The 18,396-nt window shown below is 48.6% G+C and overlaps 1 protein-coding gene across 3 annotated transcripts; it reads left to right on the top strand.

Annotated features, from left to right (window-relative positions):
• The first annotated feature begins 13,679 nt into the window (after positions 1 to 13,679).
• Positions 13,680 to 17,586, top strand: RIPK3 (receptor interacting serine/threonine kinase 3). Of its 3 annotated transcripts, none has more exons than XM_047737503.1 (10): positions 13,680 to 13,827; positions 13,952 to 14,163; positions 14,297 to 14,606; positions 15,048 to 15,181; positions 15,309 to 15,355; positions 15,570 to 15,734; positions 15,875 to 15,942; positions 16,183 to 16,536; positions 16,680 to 16,740; positions 17,273 to 17,586. In XM_047737503.1, the coding sequence occupies exons 1-10, from the start codon at positions 13,825 to 13,827 to the stop codon at positions 17,416 to 17,418; spliced, it is 1,500 nt and encodes a 499-aa protein (XP_047593459.1). In that variant the 5' UTR covers positions 13,680 to 13,824; the 3' UTR covers positions 17,419 to 17,586. The 3 variants fall into 3 exon arrangements, with proteins under 3 accessions (XP_047593459.1, XP_047593458.1, XP_047593460.1); XM_047737502.1 differs by having other exon boundaries at positions 15,567 to 15,734; XM_047737504.1 differs by having other exon boundaries at positions 13,684 to 13,827; positions 14,023 to 14,163; positions 15,567 to 15,734.
• Positions 17,587 to 18,396: the final 810 nt, after the last annotated feature.

Below are 18,396 nucleotides of genomic sequence, written 5' to 3'. Positions count from 1 at the left end.
ATGGTTATAACAGAATTCTTTAGATGCCAATTTATGAATCAGTTAAGCACAAACCATGCTTACTAACAGATTTAAATATTCTTATTTTCTTTGCTGTAGGAAGTCAAAAGCACAAACCTATGTTCAGTAATCAATGACTTAGCATTTTATCCTCTTTGGAAAGGACCTAAATGTCCAACAAATTTAATTCCATTTGTCATCCAAGCAAAACTTTAAACTTTCAGGTTACCAAAGACTTTGAAAACTATCTCGGCAATTACCCATTAAAACTTTGAGACAGACAATTAACTCTCAGTTTAGTCATTTCTTTGCTAACAGATTTTAAGAAATAACACGAGCTTATTTGACCTTCAGTAAACTTTGAAGTTTCATGTTTACTGCTGATAACTTAAAAGACATGTATATCTTAATTAAACCAACAAACTTAACTTAGTTCAAATACGGATTTATGTTCCACCTGGGCCCACTCCACTTTGAATGTTTACCTGAGACACGGGTGGGAGGATCTGGAGTGGGGGGTGTTAGGTCCAGGGGTGCTCTTCTTGCTCCTTGACAGTGAGGAGAGAAGGAGCCGTGGTGCATGATCTAGAGGCTGGTCATGCAGGCTGCACGCACGTTGGTGCAGAAACAGGATAAGGGGGAGACAGAAGAAACAAAGTTGCTGCCGGAAGGCAGAGAAAGGATTCCTGGTTTTAGAGCTCATCAGCCCCAACAGAGGAGCAGACACCATGCTTTCCCACCAGCAAGGGGCCAGAGAAAACAGGGAACTTCCCCAAAACAAAGGGAGTTTTGGCAGCTGCTTGGGAATATTCCTTAAAGTCTCTGTCTCGAGTTAGATCAACCCCAGTTGGCTCCAGTTATAGCCATTAACATGGGAAGTGAGTGCGGGAGAAGCCCCCACATCTATTAGGAGGAACATAGAGAGATAAAGTCAGAGTCCCCTTTGCTAGGGATGGCCCAGCAACCTGGGTTTACTAGAAGGCTTATTCTGCAAAAGGCCCTTAGATTGGGGTCCTGGTGTAGAGCAATGAAGGCCTAGGTATGAGCAATGAAGGTATAGCTTTAAGTAGTTAGTAGAAGACACTGACAAGAAACAGTAAAGACTGAAATCCAGCATGGTCTATGCAACATTCCAACAAATGTGGTCCTTATAGCCAACTTCCCTAGCAAACGGTCCCCGGTTACATTTTAATTCAATTGGGTACAAATGGTTTCGGCCGGCTCCCTATGGAGGTCCCGCGGCCAGAAGTGGCTAGACCAGGGATGTGGAGGGGATCACATTAGATCAGTCAGGAGGAAACCACACACGGGAGTCTTAAGATTGGCAGCCGTCTGGTGACTTAGGTGGCTGTCCCGTGCCCAAGAGAGACAACTTCATATAAGAACAGGAACAGAGGGGCGCCTGGGTGGCTCAGTGGGTTAAGCCGCTGCCTTCGGCTCAGGTCATGATCTCAGAGTCCTGGGATCGAGCCCCGCATCAGGCTCTCTGCTCAGCGGGGAGCCTGCTTCCTCTTCTCTCTCTGCCTACCTCTCTGCCTGCTTCTGATCTCTCTGTCAAATAAATAAATAAAATCTTTAAAAAAAAAAAAAAAAGAACAGGAACAGAGAGAGGGCATCAAGTTTCTGGGTTTTATTACCATTCTTGGCCCCCTAGAGACACTTGCCAGTGGGGATTTTCTCGGTCCCCTAGAGACGAGCGACACAACAGGCAACAAAAAGACAAGACAAAGACACCAATCAAAATTAACAAGAACACACTCACACGGACAAACGATCTGGCGCGGCCTCGAAGACAAAACTGAAAGGAAGTTAAGGGAGAATCCGACCGCAATGGCAGCCGACTCTCCTCACAGATGAGGATCTTGTCCTCCAGGCGGGGGTAAGGGACGTCTCTTCCAAAGGGGCAAGGGATGTCTCTTCCAAAAATCCCCATAAACTTAACAAACAGCACAACAGACAACAAAAACAAGACACCTGACCGCCTAGGGGGACTCAAACCCCTTGGCTGCCTTGGGGGACCACGAACTCCCTGGTGACCGCTAAGGGGGACTCTAACCCCCTGAAATGGTGGGGGACTCGAACCCCCTGCAGGGCAAGGGACGTCTCCCAAGACCCCCGGTCGACGGCCCTCCATGCATCCACTTGAGCCAATGTCGACCCAGATACAAGTTGGAATTCCTACGGTAAAAATGCAGATTGGAGCTCCCAAAGTATGCGCGCAAATAGATAAAAACCAGTGCACTCACCAGCCAAGACCCTCCAGATTGGGGTCCTGGGAGTCTCCCAGATCTCGCTGGGGCCTCCAAATGTTATACCCGAGTTTTCGTGTCCAAGAGACCACCAAGGAGCCAACACCGATGCAATCACATGAGGGTTTTTTCAACAAGCTTAAGCTTGGGCCCAAGTATACCCAACACAGCGGAGTACGGACTTGGACCCCGAGCTTAGTTAAGGCAGGGGTATTTATGGGTTCCTGTTACTAAAGCAGGGTGGGGCTTCCTGTTCCTAAGCAGGGTGGGGGTCTCTGGAACCAAAGCAGGGTGGGGGTTCTTGTTACTAAAGTAAAGTAGGGGAAAGTTCAGCCCTTGGGCACAGGGGTCTGAGATGGCTGCCGGAGCTAAGATGGCTGTACTTATGCTAAGGCTAAACCTGAGGTGGGATGGCCTTAATTTTTCTCGGCCTCCACAGGAGCATGGTAGGTGGGATCCTAAATTTCCAGACCCAAGTCCAACTTGTGTAGCAAGAGGAGTTTACCACACCACCGAGAAATTCTCAGACAATAGCAGAGTGTCCTACAATTCAACCCAATTCTGACACTACCTGGGGACAGTATCAGATCCCACAGGTGAAGGGCTCTGTGTCACAGGAGTGACACTCACACATCCTACTAAAGACACCAATTGCAAATTCAGATTGTCATCAGTGCTTCTGACCAAGAAGGCTATCAACTAGAGGTTCCACTGAACCCTGCCTTGGGTTTGATTAATTTGCTAGAGCATCTCACAGAACACAGAAAAAAAAATTTTATTTACTAGATTCCTGGTTTATTAAAAAAAAAAAAAAAAAAACACACATTTTAGATTCCTGTGTTTTTTTTTTTAAGATTTTATTTATTTATTTGACAGAGAGAGAGATCACAAGTAGGCAGGCAAACAGAAGAGGGGGAAGCAAGCTCCCCGCTGAGCAGAGAGCCCAATTTGGGGCTCGATCCCAGGACCCTGAGATCATGACCTGAGCTGAAGGCAGAAGCTTAACCCACTGAGCCACCCAGGCGCCCCAGATTCCTGGTTTATTATAAAGGATTTAACTCCGGAACTGCCAGATGGAAGGGACACATGGAGCACGGTGTGTGGAAAAGGGCACGGAGATTCCCTGCACCATGAGAGCCCATTCTCCCAGCACCTCCTGTTCACCAACCCAGAAGCTCTCCAGAGGTCATCCTTTCGGGGTTTTATGGGGCTTGGTCACACAATCTTGAACGACCAAATCATCAGCCCCTGGGGATGGATTCAACCTCCTGCTCATGTCCCTTCCCACCGAGGTCAGGCTGGAACTGAAAGTTTCAGTCCTCCAGTTGCAGGAGTGGCAACCAACCCCGACAACCGGCCCCCTCCCTTAGGTTATCTCCCCGCTTTCTGAAGGTCACCTCATTAACATAACAGAAGACACCCCTTTCCGCTTTCCTCACAGGAAATTCCAAGTGTTTCGGAGTGCTATTCCAGGAATGGGGGTCGAATATTTATTTCTTATTGTAAATCACAGTATCGCGGATCCCACTCCGAGTGGAACAAACCCTGGCATTTGTTTTGTGACTTTTCCAAGTCTTGTGCAGTCCAGTCCCCCACAGTGACAGCTCATTTGTCTACCATTCGCCCTTGCCCCTCAGATGAGGGATTGTTTTTCAGCAGCTGGGAGCAGAGATAAAGGTGCCCCCCAAGGAGCAGGAGCAGCTTTGCATGGGGGGGGGGGGAGCAGTCTGCACTGCAGCCCTAAATAGCTTCCTGATCACTTTCTGTTTGTTTTCATATCCAGACAAAAGAAGGAGGCCTTTGTGCTTCCTCATCTACAGAACCTGATGGGAGGTCCAAACCCAAAGAACTGGGGTGACTTGCCCTAAGCGCTTTGAGAACTATCAAGTGTAAAAAAGACCAGCTTTTGTCATCCTTGATGACAGAGATGAAGAGAACAGTGCTTGGGGGAGAAAAAAGTCCCTCAGCCAGTCTGAACTCCTGCCTTTTCCAAAGTTCATGTTGTGAACTTTGCACGTTTTTGTTTTTTTTTTTAAGATTTTATTTATTTGGGGCGCCTGGGTGGCTCAGTGGGTTAAGCCGCTGCCTTCGGCTCAGGTCATGATCTCGGAGTCCTGGGATCGAGCCCCGCATCGGGCTCTCTGCTCTCTCGGGGAGCCTGCTTCCTCCTCTCTCTCTGCCTGCCTCTCTGCCTGCTTGTGATCTCTCTGTCAAATAAAAAAAAACAAAACAAAACAAAAAAAAAACAAACAAAAAAAAGATTTTATTTATTTATTAGCACTAGTAGGGAGAGGGAGGAACAGAGGGAGAAGCAGACTCTCCACTGAGCAGGGAGCCCAATGGCGGGGCTTGATCCCAGGACCCCAGGATCATGACCTGAGCTGAAGGCAGACGCCCAATGACTGAGCCGCCCAGGCAGCCCCCCCACCACACTTTTTTTTTTTTTTAAGATTTTATTTATTTATTTGACAGACAGAGATCACAAGTAGGCAGAGAGGCAAGCAGAGAGAGAGAGGAGGAAGCAGGCTCCCTGCTGAGCAGAGAGGCCGATTCGGGGCTTGATCCCAGGACCCCGAGATCATGACCTGAGCTGAAGGCAGAGGCTTTAACCCACTGAGCCACCCAGGCACCCCCCTACACAACTTTTTAAAAAAGACTTTATTTATGTGAACTTTGCACCTTTGTTCACAACATCCTCTCTGATTGTAATCACCTCTCCGGGGTTTGCCCCGGGGTTTGCCCGTCAGAATGCTACTCATCATTGGACTGCCAAGGGCTAAATTCAACTAAGTATCCAAGATGATGCCAGTAGTCCTTAACAGCTGCAGGAAACCAAGAGCCCACATTTCCGGGTTATGGCAGGTGGCAGGCCTTCTCCCCTCCTCGTAAGCGAAGCGTCTACATCTCTGGTAGATGTCTTGAGGGGAAAGAAGAGGCTGAAAGGTAGTGTAAGGACCTATTTAGAAACTGTCCCTGCTCCCTTTCCCCCAGGGGATTTACTTGGAGACAAGTCCCGGAAACCAGCTTCAGGTAACAAAGCCCAGATACAAAGGTGGGTCAGGCCAGGTGGAGACAACCGATCAGTCTGGGGTGGGGGGGGATGCATACTGTCTCCCTGGTTACCAAGGAGTATGGGCCCCGCCCTTTGGAAGCCTTTTGGGTGCTAATCCCAATCAAGGTGTAATAGGCTGGTTCAAATGTCTACTAGGGTAAATTGTAACTCAATTGGTCACCTAGCATCACTGTGGAGTTTCCTGTGTGTGTTACAATCTCATTAGCCACCTGTGCGTGGCCAGGCCCGACTGCATGGCCTTTGCCCTTAAAAGCTAGACTGTGAAACAGAGAAGGGTCGCCCTCTCTTGTAAAAGGTGCGTCCCGAACGTTCGGTTAAATTCTTTTTTTTTTTTTTTTAAGATCTTATTTATTTATTTGTCAGAGAGAGAGAGAGAGAGAGAGCGCGAGCACAGGCTGACAGAGCGGCAGGCAGAGGCAGAGGGAGAAGCAGGCTCCCCACAGAACAAGGAGCCCGATGTGGGACTCGATCCCAGGACTCTGGGATCATGACCTGAGCCGAAGGCAGCGGCTTAACCAACTGAGCCACCCAGGCGTCCCAATAACCGTTCGGTTAGATTCTTTTTTTTTTTTTAAGATTTTATTTATTTGACAGAGAGAAATCACAAGTAAGCAGAGAGGCAGGCAGAGAGAGAGGAGGAAGCAGGCTCCCTGCTGAGCAGAAAGCCCGATGCGGGGCTCGAACCCAGGACCTGGGATCATGACCTGAGCCGAAGGCAGCGGCTTAACCCACTGAGCCACCCAGGTGCCCCATTCGGTTAGATTCTTGATGCTTGGCGCGAAATAAAGCTTTGCTTGACCTTCACTTTATATCAGTCTCGCTCCTTTAATCGCGGACCCATTATTGGGGCATAACAGTAGTATCTGTGAATTCATTTTAGGAGAGTTAGGAAATGCAAATAAAAAAATACAAATGGGGACGCCTGGGTGGCTCAGTTGGTTAAGCAGCTGCCTTCGGCTCGGGTCATGATCCCAGCGTCCTGGGATCGAGTCCCGCATCGGTCTCCTTGCTCGGCAGGGAGCCTGCTTCTCCCTCTGCCTCTGCCTGCCATTCTGTCTGCCTGTGCTCGCTCTCTCTCCCTCTCTCTCTGACAAATAAATAAAATCTTTAAAAAAAAAAAAAAAACAAATGTAACACATAAAATAAAGATCACCTGTAAACTCACCCACCATAACTTTAAAATTTCTCTATTTGTTCACTTAGATATTTTTCTAAATATGTATTATACATTACAATATACAAAAATGTATACATATTATTATATTTTTCAAAATATATAAATTGATGTGGGAAACAAAGGAAAAAGAAAAATTAAACTTCCTTATGACTTACAGTCCTTTGACAAGTCCTTGAAACAGGCAGAGTGATATTCTTCTAGGAACTCAGCTGCTTCGATGTTAATATGTTGCTAAAGGCAAAAGGCAATCTTAGCCAGACCCCCAGGGTCCTGTAAGTCTACTTTAATATATAAAAATTCCTTTGGACACTTCCTTAACTCTGTCCCCCAAGATACATGTTGGCAGTCATCCTCTAAGCAAATGACCCACTGATATACATCTGAGGGATCTCATGACTAAGGTTTTATTAGACAGTAATAAATGGCATTTTCCCAACATTAGCTAGCCCCCTCAAGGTCCTGGAAACTTTGCTTCCAAAATTCCTTGTGCTTCCCTAACTTGTGCTATCCCTAACACCCAACTTGAAAGTATATCATGGGCCACTCTTGATGATCCCAGTGCAGCTCTTTCTGCCCACAGGTCCTGTCCTTGTGCTTTAATAAAACCACCTTTTTCACCAAAGATGTCTCAAGAATTCTTTCTTGACCATCAGCTTTGAATCTAACATCTTTCCTACATCATATACTATATATAAATATATACTTTTGCTTTTTCCCCAGTAAAATTTAATGTTTAAATCAAATAACTAAATAAGTCAAATAACTTAATGTTTATTAACATAAATCTTCACATCTCACTATCTAAAACACAGAGCCATCATTTTAGGAGGTGTTTGTTTTGGCAAAACCCACACAAAATTGGGAGACCTGGGTGGCTCAGTCGGTTAAGCGCTGCCTGCATCTCAGGTCATGATCTCAGGGTCCTGGGATTGAGCTCCGAGACTGCCTCCCTGTTCAGCACCTCCGCTCCTCTCCCTGCTCCTCTCCCCGCTCTTACTCTCTCTCTCTCCCTTTCAAATAAATAAACAAAATCTTTATAAAAACATACATAAAATGTACCATTTTAATAATGGTTTACCACTTTAATGATGTTTAAATATAATTCCAGTGGCATTAAGTACGTTCACATTATTCCAAAACCATCACCACTTCCAGAAATTTCCCCTCCTTTCATCTTCCCACTTTTCATCTTTCTTTTTTTTTTTTTTAAAGATTTTATTTATTTATTTGACAGAGAGAAATCACAAGTAGGCAGAGAGGCAAGCAGAGAGAGAGGAGGAAGCAGGCTCCCCGCCGAGCGGAAAACCCGATGTGGGGCTTGAACCCAGGACCTGGGATCATGACCTGAGCCGAAGGCAGCGGCTTAACCCACTGAGCCACCCAGGCGCCCCTCATCTTTCTTTCCAAACTAATACTCTGTACTCATTAAACAGTAACTCCCCATTTCCTCCCCACCCTCGCCCCTGGCAACCACTGTTCTCCCTCTGTCTCTAATGATTAGAATTTAATTATTCTAGGTATCTCATGAAAGCGGAGTCTGTTTGTGACTGGGTTATTTTACTTAGCATAATAGCTTCAAGGTTCATCCACATTGTACATATGTTAGAATTGTATTCCTTTTAGGATATGGCTCAGAGAGTTGAGCCTCTGCCTTCGGTTCAGGTCATGGTCTCAGGGTCCTGGGATGGAGCCCCCTCGGGCTTTCTGTTCAGCGGGGAGCCTGCTTCCCCATCTCTCTCTGCCTGCCTCTCTGCCTGTCTCTCTGCCTACTTGTGATCTCTCTCTCTCTCTGTCAAATAAATAAAATCTTTAAAAAATAAAAAATTGTATTCCTTTCTAAGGCTGAATAATATCTTCTTTATATGTATATATCATACCTGTATACCCGTTCAACCATTGAGGAGCATTTGGGTTGTTTCTACCTTTTGGCAGCTGTGAATAATGCTGTGATAGACATTGGTGTACAAATATCTGAGTCCCTGCTTTCAGTTCCTTTGGGTATATACCCAGAAGTGGAGTTGTCGGTCGAGGTTTTTATTATTTATTTTAATCTTTATTTTTATTTTTTTAAAGATTTTAAAAAAGATTTTATTCATTTATTTGACAGGGAGAAACACAGCAAGAGAGGGAACACAAGTAGGGGGAGTAGGAGAGGGAGAAGCAGGCTTCCCACAGAGCCGGGATCCTGATGCGGTGCTCCATCCCAGGACCCTGGGATCATGACCTAAGCTGAAGGCAGACGCCCAATGACTGAACCACCCAGGTGCCCCAAGATATTGTTTTTTCAAGTCATCTCTGCACCCAGTATAGGGATCTAACAAGAGTCCCATGCTCCCCAACTGAGCCAGCCAGGGGCCCAGGTATAAGGTCTTTTTTTAAATCAATGAGCCAGCCTCTCCCATTTCTATGGGTCTGATGTGATGCTGATTGGATTCCTGGTTGAATTTTTGGGAAAACTTCTCTTCTTTCTTGCCTTTCACAGGTTCTGTCTGACATAAGTTTTCCTTATCTTCTTGGTTCACATCCACTAGAATTTCTTCAGGGTTGGGTCTGATGGTGTTAAACTCAGTTTTCGTTTATTTGAAAATATCTTTTTATAAAGACTTTGTTCTTTTTTTTTTTTAAGAGGTTTTTTTTTTTTCAGCATAATGTTCTTTTTTTTTTTTAAGATTTTATTTATTTATTTGACAGAGAGAGATCACAAGTAGAGAGGCAGGCAGAGAGAGAGGGGGAAGCAGGCTCCCTGCTGAGCAGAGAGAACCCGATGCAGGGCTCCATCCCAGGACCCTGGGATCATGACCTGAGCCGAAGGCAGAGGCTCCAACCCACTGAGCCACCCAGGCGCCCCCATCTTTTATCTTTTTAAACATTTCCCAGAAGCTTTAGATTCTTCATCTGATTACTCCAAATTCTGAAGTCCTTCAAGTTCCAAACCTGTTGATTTTTTATCTTGCTGATACTCCCTCATGGGGCTTTGAATCCTTACATATTTAGAATTTTTTGTGTGTGAGTCTATATATGGCAGAATTTAATCCAGAAGCTTGGATTGAGCTGGGGTTGAGCATACTTTCCTCTAAGGAGGATTCAGTTTGCTTCTGCCAGATTCCAGAGGGCATTAATAATCTGGGGCCACTTACATTTTTCAGCTTATGGTTTATTGATCAAAGGAAGAGTAAAAATTCCAACCACAGATCCTTGTGAGAGCAGATCTCTCGTGGAAACCAACTTTTTTTTTTTTTAAATTTGACAGAGAGAGATCACAATTAGGCAGAGAGGCAGGCAGAGGGGGGGGCGGGGGGGAGCAGGCTCCCTGCTGAGCAGAGAGCCCGATGGAGGTGGGGGAGCTAGATCCCAGGACCCTGAGATCATGACCTGAGCTGAAGGCAGAGGATTAACCCACTGAGCCACCCAGGCACCCGGGAAACCAACATTTTTTATTAGTTTTAACATCTAGTGCTGCAGCCTAGACAGGCTTCCTTGTAAGTTCCCTTGGTAAGCAGCTGGACTTTTTCCTTTTCACTGAGAATGTAGCACTTTTGAGGGTCTAGCTCTTTGGGGAATAGGGTGTCTCACAATTGGTTCTTCCATCTTCCTAGGTAGGCCCTATGACAGAGTCCCTCTGTGGTTCTCCCCCAACCTTCCATATCCCTTTCCCTGTCCCTAAAACTCTACGCTTCTAGTTAGTTGATTTACTGTTTACTTACTATTTACTTTTTGTTTTGTATTGTTTTATTTTATTAGTTTCAGGAGGATGTCCTTGGGAGATTACCTTTCTTTTCTTGGGAGCTCACTAAAGAATTTTTCTAATGTGTTGGTTATGTTTTGTGTACTATTCAGGGGGCACCTGAATTCCTGCTTCCTCCCTCTCTCTCTGCCTGCCTCTCTGCCTACTTGTAATCTCTGTCTGTCAAATAAATAAATAAAATCTCTAAAAAAAAAAAAAACATGTAGTATTCAGGTATCCTGCTATAGGTTTTTGAGAACTCTGACATAGTATTGAAAGAGAATTTTTGAAACAAACAAACAAACAAAAATGTGATTATATGATACATACTGCTTTATAACTTGCTTTTTCCCCCCACTTGATATATGATAAACACCTGTCATATTAATAAACATAGGTTTAGGGGCACCTGGGTGGCTCAGTGGGTTAAGCCTCTGCCTTCAGTTCGGGTCATGAACTCAGGGTCCTGGAATGGAGCCCCCAATCGGGCTCTCTGCTCAGCAGGGAGCCTGCTCCTCCCTCTCTCTGTGCCTGCCTCTCTGCCTACTTGTGATCTGTCAAATAAATAAATGAAATCTTTAAAAAAAAAAACATAGGTTTAGAGCATCATTTTATTTTAAAGGCTACATGGTGGGGCGCCTGGGTGGCTCAGTGGGTTAAAGCCTCTGCTTTCGGCTCGGGTCATGATCCCAGGTCCTGGGTTCAAGCCCCACATCGGGCTTTCCGCTCGGCGGGGAGCCTGCTTCCTCCTCTCTCTCTGCCTGCCTCTCTGCCTACTTGTGATCTCTGTCTGTCAAATAAATAAAAATCTTTAAAAAAAAATAATAAAATAAAAAATAAAGGCTACATGGTCATCCACTGCATAATTTATTTATAATCTTTATATATATTTATTTCTGTACAATCTTTTCCTATCATTGGATATTTAGGGTTCTATTTTTTTCACTGTGCTAAACAACACTTCAGTGAATATCCTTACAGATAAATTATTGCATACATATGATCTTCTTCCTTCCTTAACAGCTTATAAAAGTAATATATGCTAATAAAAGCTATTCAAACGCTAAGGAAAATGAAAATTCCCCACAATCTTTTTTTTTTTTTTAAGATTTTTATTTATTTATTTGACAGAGAACACAAGTAGGCAGAGAGGCAGGCAGAGAGAGAGGAGGAAGCAGGCTCCCTGCTGAGCAGAGAGCCTGATGCGGGACTCTATCCCAGGACCCTAGGATCATGACCTGAGCCGAAGGCAGAGGCTTTAATCCCCTGAGCCACCCAGGCGCCCCCCCATAATCGTTTTTACCATCACCTCAGTTTATACCATTTGATCTATAATTGGAATCTCTTAACCAAACGACAGAGAAGAATTAGTTAGGGCTAGAATATGTAAGAAAAGAAACACATCCTTTGTCCTCTCACCCCCACAACTAAGGATAGGGAACCAGAGCAATTACAAGGGATGGGCTGAAGGTAACCAAAGACAATCAGGGGCAAAGAACTGAAGGGATGAGAGACACCTAAAAAGACTCCAAAAGCCTGCGACTGGGCAGAGGCTCTGGTAGGGGTCAGTGGCACAAGGCCTCAGGAAAGGCCACGGTTCCCAAACCCAGGGATCAACTCTGTTTCACTAGGTTCCCTCCACTGAGGAGCCGAGAAGCTGAGGGTCTCCTCAGGCACTCACTCCAGGTTCCTCTCGCTGCCCCTCCTTCTTTTAAATGGGTTTGGTTTATTTTGAGTCAAAGAGCAGTAGAGCCTCTGACATTCTCCCCAACCCCAGGCTTTATAGCTGCTGACCCCTGATGCTCAGGGCCTTATCCCAATCGGAAGCTATTTAACAATAAAAAGGTTGGTAAGCACCCTTCTCCTGCCTTTCTGTCTGTTCCCCCTTAAGGGGAGCACAGGGTCTTCTCCCAAAAAAGAATGATGCAAAAGATGGCTGCCCTCTCTGGTGGCTCTTGACTCCCGACTAGACTTGAGGATCTTCCGCACTTGCCTTGATGATTCGTTGAGATACCACCGCGTCTCTGTAATAAAGTTGACTTCAGGTGGCTTCTGTCAACCATGCAGGTACAGGAGAAAGCCCCCAAACCTTAGAGAAGCTCAACCTCCTTTTTTCCTCCCAATGAGTATAGAGCTTCAGCTGGAGTGATCAAAGTTGTAAGGAAGTCCCCAGTCTCGGTTGTTTATGTGTTAACTCAATTCAACCAATATTTACTGGGTGTCAATATAGGACAAACTGACGCCTTCAGAATTCATGGGGTGGATTCTGGAGTTCCCAACTGCTCTAGAAACCACAGTTAACTGCTGGCCCCTCTTGCTCCTTCCAGCAGAGCCCATGGACTACTGGATGGAATGGAAAGTATGTAAGAGTCCAGTCTCCCCATGAAGGACTGAATGCCTAGGACTGGCCACAAAGAATTTCCACAACGTTCAGCCACGGTCAGGCTTGGGTATCCAGTCCAAGAATGGAGAGTAGGGAGTGGGTGAAACACAGACACCTTTTGTTACCCTAAATCCTTAAGGATTCCCAAGCTCCTGAGTTCCCAAAGCCCCTTGTCCAGAGTATATGCTTGTTGGGAACACGTGTTAAGCAGGGAATTGCATGGAAGAGTTGGTATGGGGGGAGAGGGCAGGGATGCGTTTCCCCTCCTGTGTCCACCACAATGCCAAGTGCCCTTGGCTGGGCCAGTTCATCTAGCTGACCACCATGCCCTGGGAGTCAAGTTACTACCAAGGTCAAGGTCTTGCCTCAGCAAGAACACCTGTCAGGGATCCTTCACTACACTATTCACACCTTCTTTAGCCACATTTAGAGCCTGCTGGGAGGTAGAGCCCAGAAGCCTGTCTGAAAATAGGAACACTTGATGGTTCTGAGGTAGGCTTAAAGTCAGCTCCACACTGACTTGAGTAAGGTACTTAAGCTACTTTAAGTACCTCAGTACTTTTTTCCTCATTCATAAAGAATAAAAGCAGGACCAATCCCCTTTGGGTTGATGTGAGCAGCAAGTAAGCTAATACAGGTACCTAACACATTGGAACTTTACAGAATTGTTAACCATGATCGTAGGGGTATCTGGGGGATTGCTGAGCGCAAAAGCAACATAAAACCCTCCTCAACACCACCCCCTCCCCACCCCAAGCTGGGTAGGTGGTGGAGCCCAGAAATCCCTTGGGAGAAGGGAGAGACACCAGCTGCAGGAGTGGACTGTGGGCTCCTGGAAGATGAGGACTCCTTCCGTGGCCCTCTAAATGTCCAGGGACAGTTAAGCTGACTGCGATCCTCAGCAGGTGCTCAGAAAAGCACTCACTTCCGTACTGCCCCCAGTGTCCACCGTGTTGTCAGATGCTCTGGGCTGAGCCAAGGCTTCCGTTCTGTCTCCCTCCCTGATGGGGCGGGACCTAGCTGCACCCGCCTAAGAAGGAAGTGGTTTAGTGACTGGGTAGGAGAGCAACCAGGCAGTCGGAAGTCAGAAGCCCTGCAGTGACATAGAGATTGACCCCTCTCAAGACCCCCTGCCCCTCTCTGCCACAAACCCCACTCCCAGAAGTCACTCCTTCCCTGTGGACTTGCACCTTCCAGCCCGATGTCTGGCGGCAAGTTATGGTTAGTGGAGGACGGGATATATGCACAGTGGGGCCCCTGCCCCCTGGGGGGATAGGAGGCCCGGTGGGGGGGGAACTAGACTTTGAACTGACCACACGGAGTCACCGAGGTCAGAAGTGACCAGGTGGAGTCACTGGGGTCACAGAGGTGGGGCCAGTATAGGGAGCAGCTGGAAGACCAGGCCTCCTCTTTCAGGCCCAGCAGTACCCCAGCCTCCCTGGTGTCTGTTAAAGAATTGGAGAACCCAAAGTTCATCGGTGCAGGCAGGTTCGGGGTGGTGTTCCGGGCGCGACACAGGACGTGGGGTTTAGATGTGGCTGTCAAGATCTTGAAGGGGTGAGTGACCTGAGCCGTGGGCCTCCCAGGGTCTGCCCAAGGAGGGGGGGCGAGGCACTGCAGGCGTGCATGGGGAGGGGAGGGATTTTCCAGGTGTAAGGGGTGGGACTCCAACCCTTTTCCTGGAGTGTAGGAAGGCGATATCCAGGGAGGTGAAAGCCATGGCAAGTCTGCGTAACCAGCACATACTGCTCCTGCTGGGGGTCACCCAGGAGCTCCAGTGGGAATCCGCCTGTGGGCCAGCTCTGGTGACTCAGTTCATGGAAAATGGTTCCGTGGCAGGGCTGCTGCAGCCCCACTGTCCTCGGCCCTGGCCTTTCCTCTGCCGCCTGCTGCAGGAGTTGGTCCTGGGGATGTGTTATCTGCACAGCCAGAACCCCGTGCTCCTACACCGGGACCTCAAGCCCTCCAACGTCCTGCTGGACTCAGACCTGCACGCCAAGGTCAGCCTATCCATATACCAGCCCAGCCTCTGGGCACAGAACTTCTCGACTCCATACCCCCAGCCCTCTCGACTCCATACCCCCAGGATCTCCCTCTGGACACAGGGCTGCTGAGGGTCAAAGCCCAACCAGGAGCTTTAGCCCCTACCCTGCCAGGTGTGAGCAACCCTGATCCATATGGTCAGTTAGTTCCACAGGCCCATCCACCATTCCGTCCAAAGACCCATGGCTAACCTTGCCTGGGAGACTTAGACCTTGACCTAACCCCTTGAAGAGGGGACCCAGACCTCCAATCCAAGGGTCCCACTGGTCCTACCATTCCCCTAACCCTCAAAACCCCCTTTATAAGTCTGGACCTGCACCTTGTGGTCAGAGAAGGGATTATGGAAGCTGCCTGGCCCTGTCCATCCTCTACCTTCTCCCTCTTTCTTCCTTTTACAGCTGGCAGATTTTGGCCTGTCCACATTTCAGAGAGGCTCAAGGTCAGGGGCTGACTCCCCAGAGCCAGCCTACTTGGCCCCTGAACTGTTGTCTGATGTAAACCGAAAGGCCTCCATGGCTAGTGATGTCTACAGGTAAGGTACCCACTCCAAACACACATTCCACACTTCTGTACCTCTCTGGGCCCTTCTAGGGGGCTGTGTGTTGGGAAGGAATCTCTGCCAGCAGTTGGGCCAGGCCTCAGCTTTGTGTCTCCTGCAGCTTCGGGATCCTAATGTGGGCAGTGCTAGCTGGAAGAGAAGCTGAAAGTAAGACTCTGGGCAGACACTGGGATCCTTAACTCTGGGTGCCCTCCTTCTGCAAGTCTCCAAAGCCCTCTTCTTCCAGCTTACCCACTCAGACTGCCTGACCTTCTCCTCACCTCCCCTTGGACTACATTCCTTTCCGGCTTCCTCATTGCAGCAAGTGGCCCCTCCTACCCTGAATGTCTTCTCTTTGCATCCCCCACCCCCACTCCAGCAGTGTCTGGGACATCACTTGAGCAGGAAGCAGGGTGTGAGAGGCAGATTCGGCCCCCACTGACCAAGCTACCCCAACCCAGCACTGAGACTCCTGGCTTGGCAGGACTGAAGGAGTTAATGCAACACTGTTGGAGCCAGGAGCCCAAGGACAGGCCCTCCTTCCAAGGTGAACTGGCAGTTCAAGTGAACTTCAAGGTGAACTGCCAGTTAGCTGGCAGCCAGGGTAGGCCTGGATCTGTCAGCAAGGGGCTTCTCCTTGGGAAAGTCTGGCTCATATGCCTGCCACCCACTCTGCCTTGTCTCCAGAATGCCGACCAAACACTGAGGAAGCCTTCAACCTGGTAAACAAGGAGATAGATGCCGCAGTCTCCACAGTGAGTGTCCAATGCCACCCCCCCAACCCAGGAGTTGGGCAAGGATGGCGTGACATGGCTCTCTTGGCCACGCGATGCCTCCTCACTGGCCACTGTTCTTTGTGCCTTATTCTTTGTCCTCACTCTCGCCACCTCACCACTGAGTTCCCAGGTAATAGATTATGGACCAAGACACTCCTCTCTTCGGTTTAGGCTGCTTCTCCCACCTCCCTGCCCAGAAAGCTCCCTATGTCCTTGCAGGTGAAGAAGTTCCTGCATGAAAACCAGGGCAGCAACGGGATGTCATCTTCGCCTAAGCCAGGCTCAGAAGGGACAGAAATGGAAGGCCCTAGGGGAACCACAGGAAGCCATGACATCATAGCCACGGAGATGCTAAACAAACTAAATCTGAAGGAGTTCCCCAGCTCTGTTCCTAAAAAATGTACAAACCTTCCCAAGGGGATCAGGACACAGGGAGACAAGGTTCAGCCTGCCCAGATAGCAGGGGTGCCTTTCGATTCAACAGCCCCATCTCCCCAGACCTCACCTTTAAGAAATTGGGTACCCAGCGCCAAGTTGGCTTGGACCCCAGGTCCTGGACCTGCAGGGAATCAGGTGAGACACTGGCAGGACTAGGGGATGCACTAGGACTCCCATGAATCCTGTCCCCCTTGCCGGGGAAGACTTGGGCCTGAGGGGAATGCAGCATGGGAACTAGTCCCAGGACAGGGAATCTAAGAGAGCTGTGTTGTTCGCAGGGGGCTGAGAGACATAGCACCAACTGGTCTCCCAGGGCACCACGGCCCAATCCAATACCAGGTACCTGCTCCTCACTCCTCCTTTCTCCTGCTCAATTCTTCCAGTGGCTTCTTCCTCAACACCGTCTATAGATCCGGGGTACCTTAGGTAGCAGGAGGGAGAAAGGGCTAGTGGCCACCTACCTCAAGCTTCTCATGTCATAAATGAAGAAACTGACACCCGCTGGGACTGGGTCCTGCTGGGGTCACACAGCAAAGTCTAGATTTGCCCTGGGCTTTCCGACTTTCCCCAGAACCAGCTCTGTGACTCCCTAATTTCCACCATTGCTATGTTGGTCCAGAGGGGCTCCTAGAAGAAAAAACCCAAATATCAGGGTCTCAGGTATTAGTTGCCACTCCTGAGCTTCCGCAAACCCGGTTTCGAAGGGGCAGCACAAAGGTGAACGCCCAAGGCATATTTGACACAGACACCGGCCGCCCTAGAGATACTTGCATTTCCCCAGGATGGACACAAGGTGCCGCTGCCTCTCCACCCCGCTGCTGCTCCTAATTTTGAGTTTACTATCCCACCAACACCACAATTTCTCTTAAAGGTAACCCTGTTACCATACATGACAGCCACGCGGTGCAGGTGGGAGACAACAACTACTTGGTTATACAAGAAGGAACTGCTTTGCCAACGCAAGGCCTGGCGCCCTGGGGCATGGGTCGAGGCTGGCTGCATGCCCCACACAAGTAGGTTGGAAAGGAGAGCCACAAGAACCAAGAAGCCTGGTGCAGGCTGGTGGCAGGGCCAGTCTGATGCAACTTCTGAGCTACCTCTTGGATGTGAGGTAATTAGCTGAGACTTTCTTTGAAGGCCAACTGATTTGTGCACATGGAAGTCAATAAACATGATGGATTTTTTAAAAAGATTTTATTTATTTATTTGACACACAGAGAGAGAGAGAGCAAGCACAAGCGGGGGAACGGTAGGCCAGGGAGAAGCAGAGCCCCCTCTGAGCAAGGAGCCTGATGTTGGACTCAATCCCAGGGCCCTGGGATCATGACCTGAGCTGAAGGCAGCCACTTAACGGACTGAACCACCCAGGAGCCCCAAACCTGATGGATTGGGAGGCTAAGGCTTAGGCCAGGGGCGGTTGGTGGAGACCTGTATGGGAGACCACAGAACTGACACGGAGGGAGGCAGAGGCCCTGCCATCTAGCTGAGGCCGGAAGCGGGATGCTCAGGGCTGGGGGTGGGCAGGCGTGGCACACCAGGTCAGGGCCCAGCTGGCGGCAGGAAGGAATCCAGGAGGCCTGGCTCCTGGGGCTGCTGTAATCTCTGGGCAGCGCACTTCCTCTGGATCCGGTGAGATCCCACCCTAAACCAAAAACCTGGGGATAGCATCACTGCCTCGCTTTTCCTCTGGGCTACGGAGAGGCCACAGTGGGGTCCTGGGGAGGGCGCTCTCTGGGCATTGGAAGACCGCGGCACATCTTTTGCCTCGCAGTGCCCCCAGCCTCTCAGAGGTCAGCCGGCATACTTATTTCCCTCCACCACAAGCACTCACTACCTACACTCCCAGGCTCGTTGCTTCCCAGGCGGAGCCCTTTGACTCTCAGCTGGTGTCTGGAATGTAAAGCTAAGGTTCCACAGCAGCTGCACCCAGTCAGGAGGGGGAGGGGAACGCGCGCACCCCAACCCTCCATTCCAACCAAAATCCTAGCCCCATTC

This window comes from Lutra lutra, chromosome 7 (assembly GCF_902655055.1).
Source record: "Lutra lutra chromosome 7, mLutLut1.2, whole genome shotgun sequence".
Taxonomy (NCBI): Eukaryota; Metazoa; Chordata; class Mammalia; order Carnivora; family Mustelidae; genus Lutra; species Lutra lutra.
This window is presented reverse-complemented; position numbering and strand designations above follow the sequence as displayed.

Bases quoted from the DNA above. Each gene is read 5' to 3' on its own strand.
- RIPK3 (XM_047737502.1), top strand. The intron at 15,735-15,874 runs GTGAACTGGCAG...CCTTGTCTCCAG, and splicing joins GGACAGGCCCTCCTTCCAAG to AATGCCGACCAAACACTGAG. The intron at 16,537-16,679 runs GTGAGACACTGG...TGTTGTTCGCAG, and splicing joins CTGGACCTGCAGGGAATCAG to GGGGCTGAGAGACATAGCAC.